At 36.4% G+C, this 15,839-nt stretch overlaps 1 protein-coding gene and 1 long non-coding RNA gene across 2 annotated transcripts in view; both read left to right on the top strand.

The window, feature by feature from the left end:
• Window positions 108-1,900, top strand: LOC110013110. The gene is made up of 2 exons (XR_002288274.1): window positions 108-709; window positions 1,364-1,900. It is a non-coding gene; the product is annotated as an uncharacterized LOC110013110 (long non-coding RNA).
• The window catches only part of LOC105176801 (serine/threonine-protein phosphatase 7), a gene marked incomplete in the record, with an annotated part of 7,735 nt that continues 150 nt past the window's right edge, over window positions 8,255-15,839 (top strand). The window contains 5 exon segments of the mRNA XM_011099708.2: window positions 8,255-8,866; window positions 10,665-11,156; window positions 14,296-14,442; window positions 15,065-15,172; window positions 15,460-15,809. Of these exon segments, the coding sequence (XP_011098010.1) occupies window positions 8,336-8,866; window positions 10,665-11,156; window positions 14,296-14,442; window positions 15,065-15,172; window positions 15,460-15,561 (1,380 nt within the window).

Raw genomic sequence — 15,839 nt, 5'->3', positions numbered from 1 at the left:
ATTGATACGGCCCCTCTATTCAGTTCATATGGAGAATAACTTCACTTTATGGCTAATGCTATTATTCAAAAATTATAAAAAATAAACAAATATTTTGTACTAAAATCTTTATTAAATGGACTTATTAATTACTTAAAATATAATAAAAATAACAATATAAAAAAATATTTGTTACCCTAAAAATCAATCTGCCCAAGTGGGGGTCGAGAGAACACAAACACCCTGGCCAGCTTGGTGCAAAGCCTAAGATCCCTTGTCTGGATTCAAAGCCCAACTATAGCTAGGCCTGCCCTCGAGGGACATCCACATTGACAGAGAGGCCCATATGACAGGTATGACCCAAACTACCTCAAGAGGGATGTATGTCATGTCCAACTAAGCAACTTGAAGACTTAGGACTCCTCGTTGAGAACATTCTCCCAACCAGTTGAAGACTTGGAAATGTTCTTATCCAAAGAGGATGACCCTATCCACAAACAGAAGACTCATTGTCATCCTTATCCAGGGAGGATCGCCTTATTTGTGGAAGGTATCCTCACTTGCAAGAAAGCTTCCTCTCTCCCAGAAAAGAGGGACTCGGGTGGCCAATGGATAACTCTTCCCCCGAATCCATGGAGGCCTGGCTCTATCCTAACGGCTTAGAGGAAGTACTTATAAATATGGAATTCACTCATCCAAAAAGGGGCGACTGTCAATTATACCTGCTCAGGTGAAATCCAAGCACTTTGTGATCTTTTTGAAAGAATCGACGTGGTTTAGAAAAACATAAGTGATTGGAATATAAAAATTAAAACATGAAAACTTAAAAGCCATGTAGGGATAAAATTCCTTTTCCTGGGCGTTCAACGCTAATTAAAATAAAAATAAAATGCAAGTGGATAGATAAGAAAATTGAAAATTACATGGAAACGTAAATCCAAAATTTACCTCTTGTATTTAATTGTTAACCAGTACAAGCATTGTTTCGTTTTTTTTTTCTTTTGGCTTTCGTGCAAGAGCTAAAGCAAGATCTCCTCTACTTTGTCCACACCCACCTTTGGATCTCTATACTTCATCTTACTAGAAAGGAATGTATATAAAGAAGAAAATAGAAAAGCAACTAGTACTATTAATTAGTATAATTGTTTTTGTTCTTAGTTCTTCACCTGCAACCTTTAAAAGAAGGGGGAAAAAAAGATCTCTAGAGAGTATGGAGGAGAGAGGGATGGTCAAATGAGGGAGAGAGAGCAAGAGGTGGAGACTCTATTTGAGGGTTAGCAACCACTCGGCAGGAGTCGATTTCATGCTTGACTCTGCCCACAACCCCCACATTCTTTTATTGAAGTGAGTTTGTTTGATCAACTTGCATTCTTATTTTCTGCAGGTATCAAGATATTACTTTGCTTTGTTTTGGTTCTCTTTGGTCTTATCGTCCTCTCTGTCACTTCGTTCAGTCATTCTTCAAGTTATTCATGCTACAAGGCGGACTACAAGAGGGGGATGCTCACGAGAGGTGGAATGTAACCTACTTTTACGGAATCAAGCTGGGTTGTTTCAAAACATTCTTTAATAAAAAGCAGTCAATCCACTGAGAGAGACTGCCTCTACGCTGGGATCATCTGCATTAGGCTAACTTTTTCTATGATATTTTCTTTTTAGGTTTAATAATTCTCCTATTAGTGAAGCTCAAGTAAACAGTTTTGAGATATCGATTTTGGAAATTGACAAGACTTTAGACTTTTTTAATTTATTTTTAGCTCCTTTGCTATGTTGGGCAATGCATCCCTTTGCTTAAGATTTTAGTCTTGAGATATTTTGTCGTTATTTCAACATTGGACTCATTTTGAGGTTTAGGTTTTATTAGTAATGGGATGTGACTTATTGTTTTGTCATGGAGTATCTTACTTGCATAGTTGTCTCCTGTTTGGGAACTCCTTAAGGTTTGTTGCATTCTCATATAGCTTTGGGGCATTCTATTTTGCGTCTTAGGGAAGCTTGATTGTTATTAGTTTCAGGACATTCTATTATGCACCTCAGGGAATTTGATCGTCATTAGCTTCTGGCCGTTCTATTATGCGCCTCAAGGATTCTTGATTGGCATGAACTTAAGTGTGGGAGTTTATTTTCCCATACCTCAGACGTGGGTATATATTTGTCTACTGGGGCCAATAGTATAGATCCTTAGGGATGATAAATTTTCAAAACTTTGATAGTAAACTTAAAAATAATTTATGCAAGAGAGGATAAGTTTTTCCTCATTCTATTAATCAAGATTTTCTTACTTATAAGGTTAACATGTATACATTTTATTCCTTCAAATTATCAACTTTGGAGTGCTTCCAGTTATTGAAGATGATAAGTTCCACTTCTTTCTATCTCTACCACATTTGCCCTCTATATGACTGCCATGTCTTCCCTTTGACTTTTCTCTTCTTTACCTCTTCCTGTCATGTCTTCCCCTTCTCTCCTTGGGAAGATTCTCCTTGTTGAGTTCCATCAAGTGTCCATTGGCATGACTTCTGTTGGTTGGGTCGCTTAACATCATTGCCTTCTAGTTTTCATTAGAAATGGCTACTGGTTTTCTTAGCATGCTAGCGTAGTATTCTCTCGCTTGTTTCTTATCGCCAACCTCCTCTCCAATCCCGCTTGCCGTTGGAAATTTTATCTTCATGTGGTAGGTGGATGCTATGGCTTGAAATAGATTCAAACTAGGTCTGCCCATGATTGTGTTGTACGCTGAAGGAGAGTTGACCACCAAGAACTTCACAAGCTTTGTTGCTTACTTTGGGTAAGAACCTAGTGATGCTAGAAACAAAACTTCTCCTAAAAGTTCAACTACATCACCATTGAAACTGGTGAGTGGAGTGTTTACTGGTGTCAATTGTGCATTGTTTATACACTTCTAGGAGAAGCCCTTGTAAAAGATGATGTCGACTGAACTTTCATTGTCTATCAGAATCTTTTTAACCTAAAAATTTGATATGATGGCCATCACTACTATTGCTTCGTTGTTGGGGGAATGCTTCCATCCAAGTCTTGATGACTGAAACTATCTCACTCCTAGAAGAATTCTTTTGTTGAGTCATGGCGACTTGATTGACATCACTTGCTTCTCTTAAAGGGGCTTTGGGCCTCCTGAGATGACTCCAATAATCTTTGCGGTAGGCAAGTTGTCTGTGCTCTTCCTGATCTTTCTCCATTCTCGATGTGAGTGGCAATGCGCCTTTCTTCAATAGCATGTTCTCGAGTCTCTATCTTCCTTTGGTCTACGACTTCTTTCAGGTATCCTCTTTAGATAAAACTTTTCAATTTCATTTTTTAAATGGTGACATTCCTCTGTGCTATGTTCTTGATCTCTGTGGAAATGACAATACTTGTCAGATTTCATCCTCTTGGGGTTATCTTTTATAGGGAAGGGACATTATACCAAACCTTGTTGCCTTGCCATTGAGAGGATTTCCATGCGTGGGGCATTTAATAGACGCATGTGTTTGCGTTCTCGTCCACTTCGTTTCGCCCTAGAGGGCATCATCCCTTCTTCTTTGCCCAACCTCCGTTTTAATGGAGTCATTGACCGTGAGCCTGCAGATTCTTCAATCTTAATGTTAGGATAGATGAGAAAGCCAATTAGATTAGCCTGGATGTAATCTGTTTTGACAATACTCGATGTTATGCAATTATTATATAGTGAATAAAATGAGTATTCGCTTATTGGACCCTTTATTTATTGTGCTCATTCTGTATGTTTACATCTGCTTGAACATCACAACAAAGTCCATAAACCACTTTAACAACCATGCAATTGGACCGCACATGGAATGTTGGTCATGAAATCAACTACCAAGGGGTTAGAGCTGATATGTTCCAAGTCGAGGACCTCGAGATTGGGATCGAGTGTCTTATGGAGACTTGCACTAAGAGTTACATTCATTTGATGAGTGCCGCATTTCATTGGTAGTAGACGAGGTGTGTCTATGCATTCTTAGTGGGTTGATTGGTTGGTGTTGAATCGACTGACCTGACTCGCGGGGATCTTCATATGAAAGTCTTGGAGGCTTGGTCGGTATGACTTGGATCCCCAGTTCCGATAGTATAGGAGTAGTCCTCGAACTTGAGGAATCATGACAGTCACATGCTTACGATGGATGTATTTTGGATTTTTGCGAGAGGTGATCGTGTCAGTGACATAATCATCGTAAGCCTTGTCTAGTGCAGTTGGAATATGTAGCGAGGACGTGAGTTCCAAGAAGAGGATAAGTACCTTATTAGTATATGATGGAGGTATCTCCTATGTACTTGGAGACGCGGTCACGCCTTATGAACCGGTGGTCATAGTGGTTGATTGAATAGGAAAAAAGGTTCATATATCGATCAATTAAGCGTGACTTGCTCTCAAGTATTAAAGCATGGATGCCTAGTTTAGGATGAGAGTCGATTCCATGCCCTAAACTATAATTGGGAGACGATAGATGGAAGGACCGTACCCGTATGTACTCCGGAACCTAAATGTTCATATGAACATTCACCTAGTCTCTAGCGCCATGAACTGTTGCTAGACAACCGTCCATGGTAACGGGTTTTTTCGATCAAGGGTTGTTCAATAATTATTAATTAAATTAGATTTAATTAATAATAATGTTGGACAATGGCTCAAGTCTAGTTGAAAGGTGGACCTAAAGTGTCACATACAAATCACCAAGAAAGGACAAGAAATTAATTTAAAATTAATTTCGTAAGTAATTGGATTACTTGATTCATTGGATGGAAAGACACAAGGATAAATTAATGGTATTAATTTATACTGAGCTTGTCTTTATTATTTAATAAGTTGGATCTTATTAATTAATAAAGACAATTTGGGCTTATGTATTTAATTAGATTAAATACATGTTAGGCTCAATTAGATGAATTTTTATTTAAATTTGATTTAATTAAAATTCATTAGGCCTTGAATTTTATTTGATAGAATCGACCAACCCATTTAATTGAGCCCATTAGAAATTTTATGGAAGAAAAAATTGACCAACAATTAGTATTTTTGGAAAGTACAATTTTGGTCATTAATGGGATCCTCTTTATTTGGAATAAAGAAGAAATACTTCTTAGATTAAATAATGTATCTAGACACATTCTTGTTCATCAAAATACAAGATCTATATATGTTGTATAATTATTTGAAAAAATAATTATAAGACATTATTACACAACACAAAAGAAAGAAATTCAGTCCCCTTCCCTAGTGCACTCGGCCGTCCACTCTCTCTCTTCTCTTGGAGGATTTTTTTCTCTTGTTCACTTCTAGCAAAGGGTTCAAGAGATCCTAATTTTTGTTGTGTTGTGGACGTACTTAGAGGGTTGCAACTTTGGAACCTCAGTGAACATTTTGTCTAAATAAAAGATTACTAAAAGGTATTATCTTCACCCTTTTACGTTTCTCATTTTATACCCTTGTCTGGTTTTATTTTATGCTTTTTTTTCCATTCCACACTACATCAAACGCCTGAAAACTCCAAGGGTACACCCCTTGGTATATTGGTTTAAGTTTTTATTTTGTATGTATTTCAATTTCTGCTTTCGCTTACCATTCCTGGGCACATCCGCTTGCTCCTTCAAGTGGTATCAGAGCCCGGTTCGATGTAGAGACTATTGATTTTGTGTGATTAAAATGTTAACATGTCTTTTACGGCTTTAGAAGCATGTTTTATTGCTTTTTCTTATTGGCAATTATATGAAGAAAATAACTTGTTAGAATTTTGCAACTGATTGGATGATTAAAGTATTTTGAAATATTTGTATTTTTTAGAAACACTTGTATCTTAATTTGGTGAAAACACACACACACACACAAATTTGGTCTTTAATCTGCTGTAGCAATGCTGTTGGTAGCACCTCACGGTGCGCGTGCGGCCGTGCAAGCGGCCTGGCCAACACGCACGTTGGTGCGCACACGGAGGGGATGACCGCGTGGGCTGCAGGCCGACGGCCTGCGGTTGGGCCGTTTTTCACCAAATTTTATGAAAATTAGATGTGTAGGACTAATCCTGTACTATCGGAGCCAGTAATTCAAGTTATACCGACCAAGCCTCCAAGGCTTCCATAAGATGATTCCCACGAGTCAGTTCAGTCAGTTAATAACCTTGTCAACTAATCCACTAAAATTAAATAGACATCCCATGTCTGTCACCGATGAAACATGGCATTCATCCAATGAATGCAATATTTAGTGGAAGCCTCTATAGGACTTTTGATACCTAGTCTCAAGGTCCTTGATTTGGAACGTTTCAGACCAACCCTCAAAAGTTGATTTCATAGCTGTCATTCAGTGCGCAACCCAACTACATGGATTATTCAATTGGTCTGTGGGCATTTGTTGTAACGCTGAAACATCTTTCAACGTAAATAGTAAGCACAACAAAAATATGATGCCACTGATAAATGCTTGCTACATTCATCAAGATAATATCACATTCATACAATGATTTTTCAAAAAGTATAAGCGAAAACAAAAATGTAAAGCAAAATTGCTTGAGTATATAAGCTTTATGATGCACAGTTATGAACTACGATTGTAATAAATCAAATACTCTAAAAATTGTGGATTGGCAAATAGAGAGTCAGGGTAGCAATAACCAACAAAAAACACTATTTGGGGTATAACAAAAAAATATAATTTTACAAGTTTATCTAAAAGAAATGAAGAAAATTAGTATAAAAACAAATTGACAAAGAGATTGTCACCTGACAACCTCCGATTTAAGCTCCAAGAATAATAGGGTATTTTGTTGAAGAAAAACCATATCTCAAACAAGTATGGAAGGGGTTCTAAGGATTTGCTTGTGGGGAAGAAGAAAATGCTATTCTTTCTTATGAAAATAGGTTGCCACAAATGTAGGAGACAATCTCTATATTTGTTTTCATTTTCAAATTATTTTCAAGACAAGTCAAAACATACCCAATGTTTGTCATCATTCAAAAACACCTTATCTAGGTGTTTTAAATTATTTTAACATAAATATATACATATATATATACACACACATATATATAAAACAGATATGATTTGACAATGAATAGTAATTTTTGTCTCCCAAAACACAACATTAAACATACAGTACTTATTTTAAATTATTTTAAAAAACAAATCCAAACATACATACTATCTCTAATACACACTTATTTATCTTTGTTTTTCTCTCTCTATCTTCACAAAACACAACAAAACACTTAGAAAATGAATACAAACATTATAAATGACATTGGGGAACTTTGGAAGCCAATGAAATAGTAATTTGATAGAGACAACACTGACTTCTTGAAAGGGTATTTATGGGATTACCAGAAGTTGTCATTTCTCCAATAGTTCACAGTAATCACATTAGTCACACAATTTAAGATCAAATCAACAGTATGATAATACATAGCAAACATTAAACTAACCAATCACGAACTAGATAATCATAGTAAAATCACTTTTTAATTAATCACAAGCTTACCCAAAAGTAAGGGGCCCTGAGTGGACTTGACTATTCACATTAGTGTTTGGGATAATTACATTGACACCTCCTAATTTATATTTATTTACACAAATCACTCATGTCATTTGCGTAATTAAATAAACTACCCCTGGCAGCAAATAAATAGGGATAGTTTGTGTAATAATGCTAAAGTTTTTAGGGGTGTGTGTAATTTTTCAAAAAAGTAAAGAGTGGTTTGTGTAAGTGATATTGATATTTTGATAGATGTATGTATAATTATCTAAAAGATAGGGTGATTTTTATAAACAAACCATAGGTGAAGGGGTATAAATGTAATTATTTCAAAGTATTTTTCGACTAAAAACATTAAAATAATAAAAATATAATAATATTTATAATCAAACATGAAAATGAATGTCAAATAGTTCAAATAAAGACAAAAATATATTAATATAATTTTTCACTGATATATATATATATATTATTTTTTGTGTTAATATTTAAGAGTAAAATGATAATTATATAAATGGATAACAGAAAAATAAATAAAAAACAAAGATTGGGTCCTAAATAATATTAGCGATGAAATCTGTGTACTACTTATTTCATTCATAATTATTTATGTACCAAATTAATATTAATGACAGAATTCGAGTATCAATAATAACATTATAATTTTGTCTCAAGAAAAATAAATATTATTTATAATAACTCAAATATTAAAATAACATTAATAAAAAAAAGCACTAAAATAAGTTTTACTTTACTCTTTTACGTGGGTCAGTCTGACACCCAATTCTTGGTCTTATTGCATCCCCTCCCTTTAATAATATCAAGAATTTCCCATAATCAAAGACACGACATCTGACCACCACCAAGGCATGCTCTCTTCTCCGCCGTCTGCGGCTCCACCAGCACCGCCGTCCCCCGACGAGGACTTCTTCTCTACGGCCTCCACATCCACCTCCTCCGATTCCAAGCCACCGTCCCCGTCCCCGTCCGCGACCGCAACCCCCATCCCTCAGATCCCCATCACATGGCCCGACGGCGGAGCACTCACCGTTTCTTGGGTCACCAATCTCATGCGGGCATTCGACTGGGCTTCCAGAGCTATACCCCCGGCGGAGTTCCCGTCGGTGCTTCCGGTTGGAGTTTTCGATAAACTTGTACTAGCTGCATCTAAGATTTTGCATAAAGAGCCCAACTGTGTGACAATTGACGAGAATTCTGGGTTGGGTCAGCAGTCCAGAGTTGTTGTGGTTGGTGATGTGCACGGTCAGTTGCATGATGTTCTGTTTTTGTTGAGAGATGCAGGATATCCGGCCAATGATCGTTTTTTCGTGTTCAATGGGGATTACGTGGATAGAGGTGCTTGGGGGCTTGAGGTTTTTCTACTCTTACTGGCTTGGAAGGTCAGAACTATTATGGTTTATGAACTTGATTGGGCTATTTTACTTCTTGACCAGTATTGTTCTAAGAAAAGTAGATTTCTTGGAGTGCACCTGAGGAAATGAAAATGATCTACTTTTTCATGCTTTTAGTTATTTAGGCTCAGGTTTGATCTTGTTAACGTTTATATGAACTGTGTTTCTTTGGTGAAATATGTTAACTTGAATCAGCATTCTTCTCTCGTTTCTTGTTTAACAAGTTATTTCCACGATCTGCATTAACTGAAAAAGTGTGGTTTTTGTTGTGTGGTAATATATATGGAATAAGTACACTAGCTGATGTATATATCTTGATGATTCTCTGCCTCCTGAGACACACATTCTAATCTACATAGTCTCGGAGACTGAGATCTCTGTGAGTGGTAATTTTGGAACTTTTCTTTTCTTTTATTTTGAATTGCCATTCTATGTCTATCATATGTAAGACCTGTGCCATTGCTGTCGCCATGTCCAATACTGGTTTGATGCTCATACTCAGAATTAAGAAAAGTGCCCAAGCACTATCAGTAACATCTTTTAGTACAGTATTTGGTTTTCATTGGTCGCTCTTCCTATGTTTCTATTTCCTTTCATTGAGCAAAGAATGCTTCATTTTTATTATTAAGTTGTAGCAGGAAAGCAGTGATGCATAAAATTGTTGTTTTTGATTAATGCCTGACTACTCTTCTATTCACATCGACAAGGAGGCCTGACTAAGATTCATATTGAAATATCCAACTACTCTTCCATTTGCATTGTGGAAATTGTATTTTCATAAGACTGCCAAAGCATTCAATTATATTGATCGTTAAATTGCCAATGTTTTTCTTTCCTCTCTTTGATTTTGTAATTCATGAGTTTTACTTTTCATACATGAAAGAAAGAGATAACAAGAGGACGACTAGAAGTCCTCATAAACACTAAAGCCCTATCCATTTCTTGCCTGTTTGATTCAGTAAAGATCTTGACTTATATATGTTCTACTTGCTAAAAATAAGCGATTTTTGTTGCCACACGAAGAATCACTATCCGTCTGTTGAAATCCTTGTTTAAGAGACTCTTATTTTTTTATTTCTTGTGGGAACATCAACTAGTGGAAAGAGTTTTTCTAGTGCCGTGTCCCTGGTTCTAGCTGAGAAGTCCTTATGTCATGAATACTTATGAAATTTCTTTCTTGAAATAGAGTTGCTCTTTATGAAGATTGATTTTGTTTATCATTTTGCCAAAGTGCCTTGTGCTTCAGAGGTCTTCTTGTTCCTTCTCTTTTGCCTTTTCCATACCTTGTTTCTCTCTTTACTTTCCCTTTAGTTCTCTGATAATTATACTGTTTGCTGCTATTCTCAGACCTGATCTCCCTTTACCGATACTTCATAAACCCCGGGGACTGGCGCCTTCAGACATTAGGAAGGCACTATGTTTTCAGCATTTTATTAGATTTCCAAATGTGCTGTGTTGCACATTCTTCTCTGGAATCCATCGACCATTGTGTAGTGAAGTTTGTCAAAATGTATTTCTATGAGTGTTAGATCAAATATTTAGTTCATCTGATTCTTCCAACATCTCTTGTCCTTTTCGTTTCTGCTTATAGAGAATTTGTTGGACAAAGGCCCATGCTTCTACCTTGTTTATTTGTCGCTTTGTTTTGAATGCTTCTTTTGTTAATAACTGGCTGCTTATTTAAAATCAAGTCAATTTTATATAAAAACTTCAGGTACACATAACAAATACATGACCAAGCTATTATCTTAAGTTGAGATTTTAACAGAACTAATATTTGTTTCAGGTTCTTATGCCTAACAGGGTGTATTTACTTCGTGGAAATCATGAGTCAAAGTATTGCACTTCGGTATATGGATTTGAGAAGGAAGTCTTAACGAAATATGGAGATAGCGGAAAGCATGTATACAGGAAGTGTTTAGGCTGTTTTGAAGGACTTCCCCTTGCTTCCATCATAGCTGGAAAAGTTTACACTGCACATGGAGGGCTTTTCCGTGGAACAGTTGTCACCCCATCAAAGAGATCTAAAAAGAAGAATCGGAAGGTTGTTCATAACCCTGCAGTAAATTCTCTAATTCTTGGTTCCTTGGAAGAGTTGGCAAAAGCTAGAAGGTCAGTCCTTGATCCTCCCTGGGAGGGGCCCAATTTGATACCTGGCGATATCCTATGGTCAGATCCATCAACAAGTCCGGGTCTTTCTCCAAATACAGAGAGAGGCATTGGCCTCTTATGGGGTCCAGATTGTACTGAAGAATTTCTGAAGAAGTTCAATCTAAAGGTATGTAATTTTGCCACCCATCCTATTAGGTCAGTCAATACAAAATTGCCATTTGCGCTGCAATTTTTCATCTACATTCTTTACCCTTTCATAATTAGTTGAGGAAGCTAGATATTTCCAAGCTTTAATTGTGAGGAAATTATGACTGGATGTCTGATTTATGTTGTTGGAGTAGAAATCATGATTACCCTAATTTCTTCACTCGTGCTCACAATTTAGGACAACATCGAAGCAGTTTAAGGGCAAATTCATTGAAGTTTTGCCTATTATATGCTTCATATACTTTGTGTTTTCTGGTTCTTTGCTTAACTTGGTATTACTCTTCAAAAGTTGCCTCATTGACGGCTCTATAGGAAAAAAAACATGATTCTGCTACTTCTTCAACCATGTTTACATGTTACAACGATATTGATGCAGTTTAATGGCAAATTGGTTGAGGATTGAACTGTTATTTGCTTCATTTACTTTGCCTTTTCAGTTCTTTCCTTAACTTGTATTAGTCTTCAAACTGTTGCCTCATCCACAGCCCTTACAGGAAATGTCAGTAGGAATTTCCTTCCCTTGGTTTTTGTCTTAGTATACATTTTTCTTTGGCCTGTCTTTTTCTCTTTTTTCCTTCTCTTTATTGTTCGTTTGGGTGCGGGGAGGGGGGGAGATTGGGGAGTTCGGGCTTCATTTTGAGAAGGGAAGGGGTAGACAGAAAGATTATTCGTGGAGATAGAATCTTAGAGATATTTTTAGATTAACAATGCAAAATTTGAACATTTGGATATATGTGTTTTGGGAGTCTGAAATCCAATTTTCTTCTATCACCTTTTCCATTTGAGCTAATTCCTGTAAACTTGGTTAAAATTTTAGGTTTAAGTTTAACCTTTTTTTGGCCTCAAGGGAAAGGAAATTTCATATATCTTTTACTCTTTAGAATGCTCGTAGAGATGAAAGATATTTACAGCTCAAATAAGGACCACCTTAAAATGATTATCTGTGATATACGGCACACTTTGGGTTATTTCTTTTAATGAATGTTTGGTGAGTAAAACCTTGTACATCTAAGAGCTCAAAGTAAGTAGTATAACTGTTTTGGTGTTGTCGTGAACAATAATTGGGTACTGTTCTGGAATACATTAGAAGTTAGCATGTCTTGTGTTAGGATTTGAACTATATGACTTTGAGTTGCTGGAAAATAAAACCACATGTTCTCTGGGGTGGACAAAGTTGAAGTTATTGAAAAATCTCAGTACAATCGAGAAAGAGGAGAAGAAATTTATGCATCAGCCCTAGGATCTTGGGGAACCTCATAAAGGGTTTGATTTCAGTCAGGAATAAAAAAGAATAGTTTCATGATGCTACAATTCTATAATCAAATCTCTCCAATCTAGTAAGTTAGTTGCAATGCTTCAGAATAGGATTTTTTATTTCCTATTTGGAAACTAATTAAATATGCAATGTTGGTGACGGCTTAAGATAATGAGGACATCACTTGACCCTAAATAGAGAAAAGAAAAGAAAAAACACACACACACACACACACACACGATTCTCTTGATAATTCCTCATAATTTTATGATTTTTTCAAAGTTGCTAGATGTTAATTACAATGTAGGGTATACACCATAAGGTATAAAGTGATTGAGTAAGGGGACCGATGTCAAGTATTTCAAATCAAGTGCAATTATGTGAAGAAATAAGCAACCAAACCTTTTGGAATCTTGACTTGTTGAGCTGCCTCTCTTGGCTTCATAAAGTCCCAATGCAAATTCCATTTCTGAGCTGATGAACATGTGACCACATATAATGTGCTAACAATTGCATTTTCAGCATCCTTCTCTACAGGCTCCTTTTGAGCTTTACCCACTATCTGGCTTCACTTTGGAATGTGATCAAAGTGCTACCAGACTTGGGAGCGATTCAGGCAGACAATATGTAGATCTTTCAAATTGACTATGGAATTCTATGTCTACAGAATAAACCCTCCCTAATAATTTATCCTTTTGTATTCATTGCCCTCTTCTCTTCAAGGCAAGCCGTCCTATTAATCTTAGAAAGTGTCAAGTTCTCTTTATGAGTGGAATGTATTGATGCTATGGTCTTTTCCGTGAATTGAAGTACTGTTATATTGAACTTTTCCTATGTGGCTTAGGATGCAGTTCTACGAGACATTCAGTTAGGGTCCCATGTTTCTGGAATTTGTGTCACCAATTAATTTTTGATTGATCACAAGTATGAAGTGCTTTTCATTATCAGGAGCTCCAGGGTAGATATGTGTTGCCCTCTCCAAGTTTTCATCTGAAAGTTGTCTTCATAGACATGATAGGTCTCAGTCACATGCCATGTGGTACAACCTAGGGAATATAAATGAAAGAATAAAGTAAAACTATTTCTCTGGTGTCCTTTATATTCTATCAGACAAAACTGGGAGCATTTTTCATGAAATGTGTTGGATTTTAGGAGGATCAGGATTGGTCTACATTTTACTCAGTCAGCGATTTAAACTATTGTGAAATAGAAGATGAGTTTCAGAGGCAGAAAAAGATTGAATTTTGAAAAATGAAACTGGAGGGGAAAAGAGAGATAGGCATATTATCAGAAACACCAGGTATCTTACGATATTTTGGTTGCATAATCTCAGAACCATGCTACTTCATCGCACTATGAATAAATCTTTCTGTCTATCAAATTACAATCATTATATTACCTGGTATAGATGTCAGATACTCCCTACTTTGAGGGATCCTAAGTTTTCAAATGAGTAAGTAAAAAAGATCACTTTCCAAACTATTAATGACATCGGATTCAGACGAAGTAACTTGACTTACAAATAGAATTATAGAATGTCCGAGATATGTAGGAAAATTATTAAAATACCCTGAACTGAACAATAGTCGCTATAAATCCATTTGGTTCAGGGTTGTTGACTGTAAAGTGTTCTTTACATAGCTCATGCTTATGTGTGAAACTTCCCTTTTAATTGATTTTATCTCAAGCTTTCTTCAATATCATCAATTTATTTGTGGAAATTGGCAAATGTGTTATTTAAACTTTTTCATATTTAGATTTTGCTCATTTCTTGTCTACTATTGACGTATTCAGACTGATAGTTAAGTTGATATGATCAGTCATACTCATTCTGCTATTGCAGTTGATCATCAGGTCACATGAAGGTCCTGATGCAAGGGATAAGCGATCTGATCTTGAAGGAATGGATGTAGGTTATACTATAGATCATCTTGTAGAATCTGGGAAGCTTATCACATTATTCAGTGCTCCAGATTATCCACAATTTCAGGTAGCTTCATGCACTTTGCATTTGATGCTTATGCAATCACTTTCTGAATTTTGGGTTTAACCTAAAATTTCTAATTGCTTGGGCTTCTCTCATCGCATACACCTTTAGACTTCACATATTAAACCGACCGTGTTGAAGTTTCACATGGTTGAATCGCTTTCTAATATAAATTCTGTTGTTGAATTCAATTTCCCAATATGTTGTAGTAATGATTTGCATGGTGTTGGGATTGCAAAACGTGTAATTCCAAGTCAACGAGCAAGAAGTATGCAAAAGAAACCACTATGTTTTCCTGTTTTTCTTTTCTATTGCTGCCCTAGATAAATTAACATCATTTGGATGAATAACTATACCAAAGTTTGTCAGAGCTTGCGTGTGAAGGGTAGAAAATAAGTTTTAAAAATTCAGATGCTCCTGAATAGACTCATTGCACAAAGCCCCTCTATAAGGACCAAGCTGATTGTATGATGCCTGCACACTAAGGCTGGACTGCTTCAGTTCATCTATATATACATATATACACACGCGCGCGCACACAAACACGCATATTGTAATACTTAAACCCTCTGGATTTACATTGAATAAGGAACTGATATTTCTTTGTTTCTTGTCTGCGTCACAGGCAACAGAAGAGAGATTCAGAAACAAAGGAGCATATATTATCCTGGAACCCCCACATTTTGACACACCTATTTTCCATAGCTTTGAAGCTGTTACCCCAAGACCAAAGGTAACTTTTCTAATAGTGCAGATGAAACTTTTTAAAGAAAATGAATATGATATACAAATTGGGGCCAAAAGTAATAAAAAAACCAACACTTCATGTTGTGAATTTCGATCTGTTAGTGTTTGGCCATTGAAAGAGAGTACTAGTTTATCTTCTTAATGTATGCTCCATGGGATAGGCATAGCTTCCTAAATGCATGTTGTAATGAAAGTAATATGATAGTCACCTATGAATATACCTTAAAACATGAAAGAAACAACTGCCTAAAACTACTTTCTCCATCATGGCAGGTAAATCCTTACTACGATTTCGAAGATGTTATCGATTCTGATGAAGAGTTGGACCTGGTGTCAATGGTGCCTGATTCAGGAGTGCAACTTCCTACTGCTTGAAGAGGCCTATTACCACCCTACGATAGTGAAGTTTTGTGAATGTTCTTGTTTTTATTTAATTGTGTGTGTATTCTATGTATCATCGGGAGACACTTTATTTACCTGTAAACCCGCTTGTCCCTTTTAAGTGTAGATTCACCTGTTGGGATGTTCTGAGCCGGGGCAGTCGCCTCTTGTATATCACAGTACCAATATGTTTGATTGTGCAGGTCCAATGATACCATGTTCCACAACTCCCCCCCCCCCCCCCCCACCACTAATAAAAAAACAATTTACTC

The sequence above is a fragment of the Sesamum indicum genome, linkage group LG14, assembly GCF_000512975.1.
Source record: "Sesamum indicum cultivar Zhongzhi No. 13 linkage group LG14, S_indicum_v1.0, whole genome shotgun sequence".
Taxonomy (NCBI): Eukaryota; Viridiplantae; Streptophyta; class Magnoliopsida; order Lamiales; family Pedaliaceae; genus Sesamum; species Sesamum indicum.
The sequence above is the reverse complement of the archived record's forward strand: the minus strand, read 5'-3'. Positions and strand labels throughout refer to the sequence as shown.